We start from the raw sequence: 14,650 nt of genomic DNA on the forward strand, positions 1-14,650 counted from the left end.
TACCACAACATGCATGGGCACCCTTAAAAGGGTTGTCTGGCCAATTACAGTTTAAAAAAAAATTCAGAACTGTGTAAAATAATAAAATAAGTCATATTCTCCTTACCACCACCACCCCTCCAACGCTTCTGTTCTGACACTTCCAAGTCCCCCATGGGTATACACTTCCGGATTCCTTACAACACATAGGAAATTACTCTTGAGACCAGTGGTTGACCAGGAAGCATCAGAATGGGATCATCGGTGGATCGGTAAGGTTAGTATGACTTCTATGAAATTAGCCGGGGGGAACCTTTTTCAGCTGGGGCTGGATTTTAGTTTTTTTGATGCCATTTTTGAAGCCAAAGCCAGGAATTAATCATATACTAAGGACATGAATAAAAGAAAGATTGGGTCTTCTCCTCTTTTTGAGGGTCTCCTCCTCTTCTCCTGGCTTTGGTCTCAAATATTGCATTAAAAAACCCGAACATGGAAACCAAGCCTAAGAGGCTTACACATTTCTTAGTTAAAATTAAAGCAGGGACAAGATATCATAATTATTCCTGGAAATATTGTATATATAATATACAGTTTTCTTGCCTTAAAGGGATTGTCTCACTTCAGCAAATAACATTTATTATGTAGAGGAAGTTAATACAAGCCACTTACTAATGTATTGTTATTATCCATACTGCTTTCTTTGCTAGCTGGATAAATTTTTCCATCACATTATACACTGCTCGTTTCCATGGTTACGACCACCCTGCGATCCATCAGTGATGGTCGTGCTTGTACACTATAGGAAAAAGCATTAGCCTATGTGCGCTTCCACGGTCCCGGCCACCAGAGAGGCCAGTGCTTTTTCCAATAGTGTGCAAGCACGACCACCGCTGCTGGATTGCAGGGTGGTCATAACTATAGATACGAGCAGTGTATAATGTGATCAATCCAGCCAGCAAAGAAAAATGAATCTAGCCAGCAAAGGAGGCAATATGGACAATCACAATACATTAGTAAGTGGCTTGTATTAACTTTCTCTACATGATAAATGCCACTTACTGAAGTGAGACAACCCCTTTAATTCAATAATATCGAGAGATTCTCTGCAATAAGATTGGATAAAAAAATTTTAACAAAAAAATATTTATAAGCAGATTACTTATTTTAATGAACTCAAATACATGCTGACACCTGATCAACCATTATTCAGAGTTTTATGGAAACTCTCCATTTAGCAATCTCCCTTTTTCTTGGTGAAGTTAGAGTCTTACCTCAGAGCACATGTTGGCCGCTTGAGGTCTAAGGGAACAGAAACCATATAAAAGAAACAAGCTGTGGTCTAGCAATGACGTCTGACACTTGACTATTCCAAAATGAACTTAAATAGGAATCGTATGTGTTTGGATAGAACCACACCCTCATGATTGGGTCCAGGTGCTGCTGTTCCTCTGATGGATACCAGACCAACATAGCAATCATCTCTCAAGGGCGAGGGAGGAATGTGTAGTGTATGTGACACAATTTCTAAGGAGTGATTTAGATGCCCCTTTTAATTGCTCATTAGTCACACTGAATGGTTCCGATCTCAAATGTAACATTATGCAAGGGACCTGCAGTTTTTCAACTATTAGTGCATATATTTAACCCCTTGCCACTACTAAGCTGTAAATGCATGTCCTGTCAAACAATGCTCCTTGCCGATAGGACATATATCTACAGTCCTAACTTTAATGACAGGTCACACTGTATAGTTCCCTACCATTAGACGTATTGTAAATCCCCTAATTAATGTAAAATATGAAAATCAGACATCATATAGTACATGGCAATCTCTTTCTAACAAAGTCAGAACCAGCCCTGTACCTCACATGGATCCAGAGATCTCCCCATTCATTGCTCCGATTGTTCTGCTAGATTTATTTTAAGCTCTCAGCTCAGGGGCGTGCGATTTCTCAGGGTGTGTGTCCTTCCTGCTGCAGTTCTCTCCTTGCGACTCTCGCAGCTTTAGTTTCTAACAGTAGATATAGCTGGTGGCAGTTGAGTAGTGGACTTGTGCATGTGTGACCACCTCAGCAATGTTACCAAGGCAGTTGGAGAAATAAGGAATAGAACAAACAGCAGGTGGCACTATGCAGATACATTTTATTTAATTGTAATTACAAAAGTATTCAGATCCAGGTGCAGGTTTGAAAAATTCTGAACCGTTTTTCCGGAACAATCCTACCCGTACAATGACCTGGGTGGAACTTTAAAGGTGGCGTCCACTCATGGGGGCAGTGGGTACCATAGCTGCCGGATGCCTACTGTTTTAACGTCGATTGCATACTTTTAACCCCTCAGATGCCATGGTCAAACGTGACCAAGGCATCTGCGAGCCTAGCTAGGATCAGCGGAGCCGAGTGTGTGTGCAGCAGCCTCTGTATTCCTGCGTGATACAAGGCAGCTGCACATAAGCTCCTATGGAGCCCATACAAACACAGTGAAATTCTCATAGACTCCAATGCTAATGCAATGCTAATCTGATGATTGCTTGTTATAGTTCGTCCCTATGGGAGAAAAACATGTAAAAAAATGTTTTTAAAAATATTTAAAAAAAGTTTTAAAAAAATAATCAGCCCCCCTTTCAGATAGATAACTTAACTGGAGTTGTAACCAGTCAAACCAGTAAACATAAATATGGCACCCATAAATATTAGAAGTATAATTATTGATAAATGGGGTTACCTTAAAAAATAACTTTTACTAGTCAATAATTAAAATAGTAGGCCCAATAGTTTGATTAGAGACTACATGCATTAGTAGTCATACACCACCAAATGATATGAGATGGTAGAGAAGAGAGGCAAGTGTGAGGTATAAACACTTGCTGAGAGGGTGAGTTTACGAAACATAGGGATACAGATAAAGAGGGAGACAGATACTGGGTCTCTTCCCCTGATATACCCCTAGGTTCTAACTCAAGATAAAGCCCTCTCTGTATGTCCCTTGGTGTCCCTTGCAAGCAATAACAGTGACTGCCCAGCTTCGTCGGAATACAAAGGTATCACTCATCAGAGAACATACAGATCATATAGCAATAGAAACAGTCCCGACGCGTTTCACTGGCAGTCAGCCAGGTCATCAGGGGACCCATATACACAACAAGATACACACATGTGCACAGTGGAAAAGCATCCAGTCCACGGCGCTTCCAAGTATGTTGGGGCCAGTCAGGAAAAAAGCAGTATTGTAAGTAGAACTAATACTTAGATTTTCCATGTGCACCAGTTCATGGTCCGCCCCCTCCTGCGTATGGCAGTGATGGCAGTGAGTGCCCGTGCTGGCATTCTTTTAAACCAGCGCGGGCCTGAAAAGATCCACCCCCAAGATCACATGCTCCGATCACGCGGGCCGTGACATCAATGGTCACGAGTACCCCGCGTCACGGAGAGAAGTCACATGATCGGGACACACACTGAAGGTGTATCAGTGTAGCCCAATGTCCGTCCCCTTCATTAGGGGGCGGTAAGTCGGACAGCATAGAGGGGCGGGGGTATGGAGGTAAGGGGTTTGAGAGATGGGCTAGCTCAACTGCCCCAATCGACCATACATAGTGGCATAAATAGCCAAGTAGGGTGCGTCACTCCTATAGAGTCATAGAAGGAGCTACCAAGGTATTTAAATAGCAGGTTCACTGGACAGGTTAGATTGAAGAAATTAGATGAACAGGTATATAGTTATATTTTACCAATGGTACCTGGTGCGGCAGATCAAACCTATTGACAGGAGATCAAAGGGGACACAATTTAGCCCCATTACAAAAGCAAGACACATAGATAGGTCCCTATATGTGATGTAGACATATAATACAAATCGGGCATCCAAAACCAACATGGGGGATGGATTGCCCCACTGCATGTATGAACAACTGGGCAGCTACCAATAATCAACGAGATGACCTGGTCTCCTCGATGTAGCAACCAAAGGAAAGTTGCTAATTGAGGCCATTTGGTTGTGAGGTCCTTAATTCGAATATCCACCCTGGTTGCTACATCGAGGAGACCAGGTCATCTCGTTGATTATTGGTAGCTGCCCAGTTGCCTCCTCTAAGAGTAATGAGAAAGATGAGTCCACTGTATTAAATTAAAATAAAATAAATGTACATTTTCTGATCACCAATTGGGGTGTCTATGATACCTATAATGACCTTCATTCGGTGTTCATACATGCAGTGGGGCAATCCATCCCCCACGTTGGTTTTGGATGCCCGATTTGTATTATATGTCTACATCACATATAGGGACCTATCTATGTGGCAAAAAAAACACCAATAGATGTGTATTAGACAAAAATGACAGGCAATGAGGAAAACATGCCAGAACCAGACCATGCTGTGAAAAAATAAAATAAAAAATTATATAAAAATGCACCTCAAGGGTAAAAAAAACACCACTAAGATGCCTGCTTGTCCTGTGTTTAATAATTCCCATAGACGTCCATGCAACATCTGGAGCTAGTGTATTTTAACTAAAAATGCTTGATTATTGGTGCATTCAACTTGCTCTGAACTGTAAACAACAACTCCAGAGTTTTGCCTTGGGCATGAAAAATAATCCATAATAATCAGTACATTGCACAACTGTTTGAATAATAATATCACGTAACCTGTGCTTGGTTATTTATTTCCATCATGAATTCTTTTTGTCTTTTTGGATTCTAGTTTCTTAAAAGGGGTTTAAAGACTGAGGTAAATATTAAAGATAGTGTTTATAGGAGACCGGGAGTTTAGGATGCGAGTGGTATACTGTGGCCCAATGTTTGTGTCATGGTACTCCTACCTTCAGACTGTTGCTTCCCGGGGTTCAGTCTCCGTTGCAGAGATCGAGTTGAAGAATAAAGTGAGAGAGAGTCCAGAGTTGGGAACGTTTCAGTCGTGTTTTTCTTGAATAAGGCTACATGCACACGACCGCATGTGTTTTACCTCCGTATGTCATCCTTTTTTTTTTGGCGGATCCATTGTAACAATGCCTAAAACGGACAAGAATAGGACAGGATAATGCAAGAAGCGGGTGCTCTGCAAGCTGCTCCCAGAGGCTCCTGCAGCAGGAGGGGTGAACGGTCCCCTCACTGCACCATGTCTTGTCCCTTTGGACTCTAAACTTCCACTCACTCCTTCCTCCGCAACCCCTCCCTTGGTAGGAAGCAGGACTATCCCACTTCTGCTCCAAGGGGGATAAGAATAGAATGGTTAGTTCCATTCTAGCTAAACTTTGGAATCTGCCAGAACATATGCCACCTGCTGGAAAACCAGGCACATTACATGTCACATAACATTGCATAAATACGTTATTAAGGCACAGTATGAGAGGACCTGGAAAAGAATACAAAGATGGCATGCATTGTTAACCAGTAGAGATAGAAGCTGGGTATAAAGATGGTAGTGCCCACTCTGGGGTACTACACACCTGACTATCTGACTTGTTACACACAGGTATCTTCAGCACTCAGTAAAACGCTGAAGACAGATTCTCCTTTGCAACACTCATTGCAAGACTCTTTAGAACCTCATTACTAGTAAAAAAACTAAATGATACCTGTAGTAAACTGGAATGACAGCTACACTTTAGGGCAATTATTGGCAGCCAGTGATTGCCTGAGAGGTCACGTTTCCTGTGGTGGACCAGGGAGCGACTGAACTGGAGCCGCAGGGGATTTCAAGCATTACTTATTATAACCTTATTATATACTTTTCACCACGTTAAACTTTTTTCATGTTATTGTAATCTGCCAGACAATTCCTTGAACGCTTTACATTAATATTATATTACTAATACACTTACAGGTGTTTTGTTATCTTTCTAGATTTGGCAAAATGGAAATGTCCTGTTTCTCTTATAGAGTTGTATTAATCATCACACTCCTTGTTCTTCCAACAGTGGTAAGTTGGGTGGGGTGGGGTGGGGGACATTAAGGCATTGTTGTTGACACTGGTATTCATTATTGCTTAGGGTTAGTTTGTCTATCTTTTGAAGGACATCTTGTAGGCACATCTTATTTCATGAACGTTATGAAAAATAAACCCATCATTTTACCTATACTGAAGTAAAGTAAACTTGCTGCTCTCCAGTGTTATGCTCATGGCTGTACACGGAAGTTACGGATCCGACAGGCTGTTCATCTGCTGGAACATCCTGCCAGAACTTGTAACACCAGATGCTTTACCTACATCTTTATAAGATCACTACACCGACACTGAGGGGGAACGGAGGGAGCAGGGAAGCTATAGACCCCTTTCACACGAGCGTGACGGATTAGGTCCGGGTGCGTTCAGTGAAACTCGCACTATTTTGCAAGCAAGTTCAGTCAGTTTTGTCTGCAAATGCGTTCAGTTCAGTTTTTTCCGCGCGGGTGCAATGCGTTTTGATGCGTTTTGATGCGTTTTTCACGCGCGTGATAAAAAACTGAAGGTTTACAAACATCTCCTAGCAACCATCAGTGAAAAACGCATCGCACCCGCACTTGCTTGCGGATGCAGTGCGTTTTTCATGCAGCCCCATTCACTTCTATGGGGCCAGGGCTGCGTGAAAAACGCAGAATATAGAACATGCTGCGATTTTCACGCAACGCAGAACTGATGCGTGAAAAACAACGCTCATGTACACAGACCCATTGAAATGAATGGGTCAGGATTCAGTGCGGGTGCTATGCGTTCATGTCACGCATTGCACCCGCGCGGAAAACTGGCTCGTGTGAAAGGGGCCTTAGAGCATGTCAGTCCAGCACTGAATGTAGCAGAAGGTGGACCGGAACGAGAAGGAGTGCTAACGGAGAGGATAATACAGGGAGTGCAGAATTATTAGGCAAGTTGTATTTTTGAGGATTAATTTTATTATTGAACAACAACCATGTTCTCAATGAACCCAAAAAACTCATTAATATCAAAGCTGAATATTTTTGGAAGTAGTTTTTAGTTTGTTTTTAGTTTTAGCTATTTTAGGGGGATATCTGTGTGTGCAGGTGACTATTACTGTGCATAATTATTAGGCAACTTAACAAAAAACAAATATATACCCATTTCAATTATTTATTTTTACCAGTGAAACCAATATAACATCTCAACATTCACAAATATACATTTCTGACATTCAAAAACAAAACAAAAACAAATCAGTGACCAATATAGCCACCTTTCTTTGCAAGGACACTCAAAAGCCTGCCATCCATGGATTCTGTCAGTGTTTTGATCTGTTCACCATCAACATTGCGTGCAGCAGCAACCACAGCCTCCCAGACACTGTTCAGAGAGGTGTACTGTTTTCCCTCCTTGTGAATCTCACATTTGATGATGGACCACAGGTTCTCAATGGGGTTCAGATCAGGTGAACAAGGAGGCCATGTCATTAGATTTTCTTCTTTTATACCCTTTCTTGCCAGCCACGCTGTGGAGTACTTGGACGCGTGTGATGGAGCATTGTCCTGCATGAAAATCATGTTTTTCTTGAAGGATGCAGACTTCTTCCTGTACCACTGCTTGAAGAAGGTGTCTTCCAGAAACTGGCAGTAGGACTGGAAGTTGAGCTTGACTCCATCCTCAAAAAAAAAAAAAAAAAAAAAAAAAAAAAAAAAAAAAAAAAAAAAAAAAAAAAAAAAAAAAAAAAAAAAAAAAAAAAAAAAAAAAAAAAAAAAAAAAAAAAAAAAAAAAAAAAAAAAAAAAAAAAAAAAAAAAAAAAAAAAAAAAAAAAAAAAAAAAAAAAAAAAAAAAAAAAAAAAAAAAAAAAAAAAAAAAAAAAAAAAAAAAAAAAAAAAAAAAAAAAAAAAAAAAAAAAAAAAAAAAAAAAAAAAAAAAAAAAAAAAAAAAAAAAAAAAAAAAAAAAAAAAAAAAAAAAAAAAAAAAAAAAAAAAAAAAAAAAAAAAAAAAAAAAAAAAAAAAAAAAAAAAAAAAAAAAAAAAAAAAAAAAAAAAAAAAAAAAAAAAAAAAAAAAAAAAAAAAAAAAAAAAAAAAAAAAAAAAAAAAAAAAAAAAAAAAAAAAAAAAAAAAAAAAAAAAAAAAAAAAAAAAAAAAAAAAAAAAAAAAAAAAAAAGAAAAGGCCCCACAAGCTCATCTTTGATGATACCAGCCCAAACCAGTACTCCACCTCCACCTTGCTGGCGTCTGAGTCGGACTGGAGCTCTCTGCCCTTTACCAATCCAGCCACGGGCCCATCAAGACTCACTCTCATTTCATCAGTCCATAAAACCTTAGAAAAATCAGTCTTGAGATATTTCTTGGCCCAGTCTTGACGTTTCAGCTTGTGTGTCTTGTTCAGTGGTGGTCGTCTTTCAGCCTTTATTACCTTGGCCATGTCTGTGAGTATTGCACACCTTGTGCTTTTGGGCACTCCAGTGATGTTGCAGCTCTGAAATATGGCCAAACTGGTGGCAAGTGGCATCTTGGCAGCTGCACGCTTGACTTTTCTCAGTTCATGGGCAGTTATTTTGCGCCTTGGTTTTTCCACACGCTTCTTGCGACCCTGTTGACTATTTTGAATGAAACGCTTGATTGTTCGATGATCACGCTTCAGAAGCTTTGCAATTTTAAGAGTGCTGCATCCCTCTGCAAGATATCTCACTATTTTTGACTTTTCTGAGCCTGTCAAGTCCTTCTTTTGACCCATTTTGCCAAAGGAAAGGAAGTTGCCTAATAATTATGCACACCTAATATAGGGTGTTGATGTCATTAGACCACACCCCTTTTCATTACAGAGATGCACATCACCTAATATGCTTAATTGGTAGTAGGTTTCGAGCCTATACAGCTTGGAGTAAGACAACATGCATAAAGAGGATGATGTGGTCAAAATACTCATTTGCCTAATAATTCTGCACGCAGTGTATATTGTACATAAAAAAAACAACAACAACAATACTTTTATTGCATGTTTATTAAATTATTAGTAATAATAGTTCTTTTGAAATAACCTTTTCATTGCATAGTTATACTTTTTGTGGGATAACCCCTATAAGCTGGCCATACAAGGTTCAGGCCTCTTATTACAACCGTGTCTGTATTTTGGATTGCGAACCATGGATCCGCAAAATAAAGATACCTTCCGTTTGCATAACTTGTTTTTCTTACTCCCATCAATAAAAATGGCTATTCTTGTCCGCGATGCAGACATGAATAGAGCATGTTCTAAAATTCACGGAAAGGACATATGGATGCGGACAACACATAGATGACATCTGTGTGCTCTAAATTTTTTTCTGATTTATAGAAATACATGGCTCTGTATGCTACCTGCAAAAAATGCAGATTGGATGCGGATGCAAAATATGGTCGTGTGCATTGACCTTAGGGCCCATTCACACGATCGTATTTTTCTGTCTGCATCCATTCCACAATTTTGCAGATCATTTCAATGGGGCAGCAAAAGATACGTTCCGTAGCCCCGCAAAAAAAAAAAAAAAGAACATGTCCTACTCTAGTCTGTTTTTGCGGACAAGAATAGGCATTTCTATCATAGGGAAGGACGCTCTGATCCGCATAATGTGGAATGAACAGTATTCCTGTTTTGCGGATCCGCAATTTGTGGTCCACAAAAAAGGATACGGTCATGTGAATTGAGCCCTTAGGCGGTGAGGTGAACGCATTGCACCCGCACTGAATCCCGACCCATTCATTTCTATGGGGCTGTTCACATGAGCTGTGATTTTCACGCATCACTTGTGCATTGCCTGAAAATCGCAGCCTGCTCTATTTTGTGCGTTTTTCACATAACACAGGCCCCATAGAAATGAATGGGGTTGCGTGAAAATCGCAAGCATCCGCAAGCAAGTGCGGATGCAGAGCGATTTTCACGCACGGTTGCTAGGTGACGCTATTTTACTATGCATTCTGTATTCAGAATGCTATTATTTTCCCTTATAACCATGTTATAAGGAAAAATAATACAATCTACAGAACACCGATCCCAAGCCCGAACGTCTGTGAAGAAGTTCGGGTTTGGGTGCCAAACATGCGCGATTATTCTCACGCGAGCGCAAAACGCATTACAATGTTTTGCACTCGCGCTGAAAAATCGTGCATGTTCCCGCAACGTACCCGCCCCTTTTCCCGCAACGCCCGTCTGAAAGAGGCCTTAGTGTGAGCCTGATCCAGGCTAGCAGTCCAAATGTTTTAAACTGGTATGCTGATCATTAAAGCACCATACATTGAAAGATATCTCCAATGATAGGGATATTTTGGGAACCTGCTGCACAAGCGATTTCTTTCACCCCTTCTGTTTCAGCCAATAGATAAACCATACCTCCTAACTTTTTGGAAGGTCAAAGAGGGACAATTTTGGTTCACTGTGTGAAAGATCCATTTTCCCTGCATATGTATTCACTTCAATAGTTTTCTTTTAAACAATAGCACAAAAATATCTGAATATAGAAATCTCTAAAACACAAATTTCATTTAATAATGAAATATTATACAAGGCGGGCTTTAATGTACAGAGGAACCAGACAAGCATTTTCTGGATCAATATTGTAAATGTAATAATGCAAATCTATATTAAAAAAGAGGGACATTTAAGGAGCAAAGAGAGACAGAGGGACTTGTGTCAAAAAGAGGGACTGTGCCTCAAAAAGAGGGACACTTGGGAGGTCTGGATAAACTTCCAACAATCAGAAATTTTCATTACACATTACAGTTAATAGAAGAAGTTAATAGCAACCTTCTTCTCATGCTCTTAATATTTATTCCATCAGTGGAGGGTGGTATGATGGAGGTAAGTATGACTTTTTTTACTTTATTATGCAACTCAGCCTTCAAAAAAAAAAAAGATGAGCTGAACAACCCCAACATGTACAAAATAATTTGTTGGCACAGCGAGTACTACCTCATTCCCTGTCCTTCAGTTTTTGGCTTTAGACCATGAGCACATCTGCTATGTGTTCCCGAGAACTTCTGGTTTAAAGTAGCTTGTTTCAAAAATTTTAATATTTTGTGCAGTCTGGTTTCAATCATGAACAGTCTAAATCACACACTTTTCTTAAGACATTTAGGTCATATAGACTTTTTGTTGTTAATACAGGTATGCCTAAAGTAGTCTTTAAAAAAATGTCACCTGTCACCAGAACTTTGGTTTCCGTGTTGAGTTTACTTCTCCTCTGCTTCCTGTCCCCTCTGGAATGGAAATGTAACATTCTGTCTACACACGTCTGCCTGCCAACCAATGGCACGTAACCACTGCCAAAGCTGAGATCATTGATTGGCCGGCAGTGGTGACATGTGTGTAGATGCCAGTGGGGACCAGAAGCAGAGGAGATGGGGGCATGCAAGGAACTGCTGCCTGCCCACAAAAAGTGAAGACACCAGAGCTGCAGTTAGGTGAATGAAGAAGCTAAAGAGGGTGAAAGTACACTGGAGAGTAGTGTTATTTAATTCATTGGATAATCCATTTAAAGCAAAACTACCCTACAAGTGTTAAAATTATTGAATTACTGTTTTTTTCATGTACTTCTCACATAAACATACACAGGTTCCCCTTTTCTGATTTTTAAGGCCTTGGAAGAGTGTCTTCAAGAACAATTAAGGTTGAAGGCCCAAGTGAGACTTCTCGAGCACCAAACAAAATTGCAACAAATAAAAATTGAGAATCTACTGCAAGAAAAGGAGCTTCAGTTCATGGACCGAGGAGATGAGATGGTAGTTATCGACCTAGGAGAGAAAAGAACATATGCAGGTCAGACTTATATTATATATAACTATACAATATAAAAAGGACTGTCTATTTGCATCAATCCCTTAAAGCTGCACTTCCTTATGATTGAATAATATCACCTAAACATTTTTCTATCCACTGGTTATTTAAGAGTTGTCCAAGAATTAAAACAAAAAACAGCCAATGCACTAAAATAAAAAATAAAATAAACTGTACTCGCCCTGTCAAGGGATTTTCTGGAATTTTTATACTGATGGCCTGTCGTCAGGCCATCAATATCTGATCAGCAGGAGTGTGACAACCCGTACCCTCACTGATCAGCTGTTCTGCAGTAGCTGTGGCACCAAAACTACACAGCTCCACCCACTGTGTAGTGGACATTACCGGTTACTTCAAGCCTATTCCCATTGAAATGAATGTGAGCAGCTCTGCAATGTCCAGCTGAAGCCATCACGCCATAGACAAAGCTGTGTAGTACCAGCGCCAACTTCTGGGACCGGAGCTACTGCAAAACAGCTGATCAGTGGGGGTGCAGCATGTTGGACTCCCGCTGGTAAGACATTGTTGGCCTACCCAGAGGATAAGCCATCAATATAACAGTACTAGAAAACTTCTTTCAGGGTCAGTAGCTATGTGCTGTTCCTATGGACTTCACCCATAAGCACTCTGATCTTAGAAATGTGCTTAGAAATAAAATATGACGACAACATTGATATGGAATAAGCATATCATATACACATGGAGAAGGACATTCAGCTAGTGAAAAGGAAAAGTGGAGTACTGTATGGAGCACAGTTACCAATCAGTTCATGATTTTCAATACTCAAAGGGCCTGTGAGCAATGAGAGCTGGATTCTTGCTATGGACAAGTACTCCATGTTTTACTTGAATAGCTTTAGATAAGTCTACCCCAGTACTCTTGGATGTTCAGTAATGGAACATCCAAGGTGTGGGAGACATGTATGGAGCAGGCTCATGAGGTGATCCCACTCCTTACGTATCAGGTGCCATTAGCCGTGTAATACATGACATCCACCAGCAATGACCAGGATCAGAAATTACTCCAATCCTGCTCATTTAACCCCTCAGATGCTATTGACTAATGACATCTGAGCGGTTAGACAGAGGGGGCTCCCTCTGTCCTCCGATTGGTGCCCATGAGGTGAAATTGCGGTATTTCAATCAGTTACTATTGCAGCCTAGGCCTGTGACAGAGCTTAATAGGAAGCCTGTCAAAATGTCATAAACTGCTGTAGTATTCTATTGCAGTCTATAGTCAGTTGATCGCAGATTCAAGTCCCCTAAGGGGACTAAAAATAATTCTCAAAATATGAAAAATACAACTAAAAATTCAAGTCAACTCCTTCCCAATTTTACATATTAAAATGATAAAAGTATATTTGTTGCATCTAAAAATTTTCACACGAGCGTGTCCGGATTAGGTCCGGATGCGTCCCGGTGCACTGCGGCAAACCCGCGCGAGTAGGTACACAATTGCAGTTAGTTTTGACTGCGATTACGTTCCGTTGTTCAGTTTTTATCGCGCGGTGCAATGTGTTTTGCACGCGCGTGATAAAAAACTGAATGTGGTACCCAGACCCGAACTTCTTCACAGAAGTTCAGGTTTGGGTTCAAGGTTGTGTAGATTGTATTATTTCCCCTTATAACATGGTTATAAGGGAAAATAATAGCATTCTGAATACAGAATGCATAGTACAATAGGGCTGGAGGGGTTAAAAAAAAATATATATTATTTAACTCACCTTAATCCACTTGTTCGCGCAGCCGGCATCTCTTCTGTCTTCATCTGTGAGGAAAAGGACCTTTGATGACGTCACTACGCTCATCACATGGTCATTCACATTATCCATCACCATGGTGATAGATCATGTGATGAGCGTAGGGACGTCATCAAAGGTCCTTTTCCTCACAGATGAAGACAGAAGAGATGCCGGCTGCGCGAACAAGTGGATTAAGGTGAGTTAAATTATTTTTTAATTTTTTTTAACCCCTCCAGCCCTTTTTACTTAGCATTCTGTATTCAGAATGCTATTATTTTCCCTTATAACCATGTTATAAGGGAAAATAATAATGATCGGGTCCCCACCCCGATCGTCACCTAGCAACCGTGCGTGAAAATCGTACCGCATCCGCACCCGCGCGGAAATTTCGCCCGTGTGAAAGGGGCCTAAATGGCTGATTTTCTGTTTTTTCACCTCACTGACCCCTCCACAAAAATTTTATAAAAAGTGATCAAAAACTAGTTTCTACCCCAAAATGGTACCACTAAAACTAGAGGTTGAACCACCCCAAAAAAAATAGGTGCAAAGACATTTTTTTTAGAGGTTTTTATTTTTCAAAAGAAATAAAACATAAGAAAGACTATATACGGTAAATGTGGAATCACTGTAATTGTGCTGACCCACAGAATAATGTCATCATGTCATTTTTAGCTTATAGTGAATGCTGTAAAAACACCCACCCACCCCCCCAAATAAATAAATAAAAATAAATAAATAATTGTTTTAGAATTGCAGGTGGGTTTTTTTTTCAATTTCACCCCAGAAAGATTTTTTTGGAATGATACCAAAATATAATTTTTGCAAAAAACAAACTAAAAAAACAAGCCCTCATGTGGCTATGTGAACGGAAAAAGTAACAAGGTTATAGCCCTAAAATGCAGAGAGGAAAAAACCCGAAAACTGGCCTGGTTCTGGAGGGGTTAATTACAATGATTGCTTATGTGCTGCTTTTTGAACAGACTGTGGCGAGATCTACAACGATGGACACAAACAAAGTGGATTCTATAAAATGAAACCCCTGCAGAGCAACACCTCATTCTCTGCATTCTGTGACATGTCTGAGGGAGGGGGGTGGACGGTCTTCCAGAGACGCTCTGATGGAAGTCAGAACTTTTATAGGTAATTGTTACCTTTTCTCTTCTGTCTTTTGACATTATGTAAGATGTTTGCAGTCAGAATGGTTAGATTTCATTTTATCTA

At 40.0% G+C, this 14,650-nt stretch overlaps 1 protein-coding gene across 4 annotated transcripts in view; it reads left to right on the forward strand.

Moving 5' to 3' along the window:
- FGL1 (fibrinogen like 1) overlaps nucleotides 1–14,650 on the forward strand; it is a 56,764-nt gene that overhangs the window by 18,319 nt on the left and 23,795 nt on the right. For all 4 annotated transcript variants that reach the window (XM_040418778.1, XM_040418779.1, XM_040418777.1 and 1 more), the window contains 3 exons: nucleotides 5,821–5,896; nucleotides 11,489–11,669; nucleotides 14,410–14,569. In XM_040418778.1, coding sequence (XP_040274712.1) covers nucleotides 5,831–5,896; nucleotides 11,489–11,669; nucleotides 14,410–14,569 — 407 coding nt within the window. In that variant the 5' untranslated portion in view covers nucleotides 5,821–5,830. The remainder of the gene's footprint in view (nucleotides 1–5,820; nucleotides 5,897–11,488; nucleotides 11,670–14,409; nucleotides 14,570–14,650) is intronic.

Source organism: Bufo bufo, chromosome 2 (genome assembly GCF_905171765.1).
Source record: "Bufo bufo chromosome 2, aBufBuf1.1, whole genome shotgun sequence".
Classification (NCBI taxonomy): domain Eukaryota; kingdom Metazoa; phylum Chordata; class Amphibia; order Anura; family Bufonidae; genus Bufo; species Bufo bufo.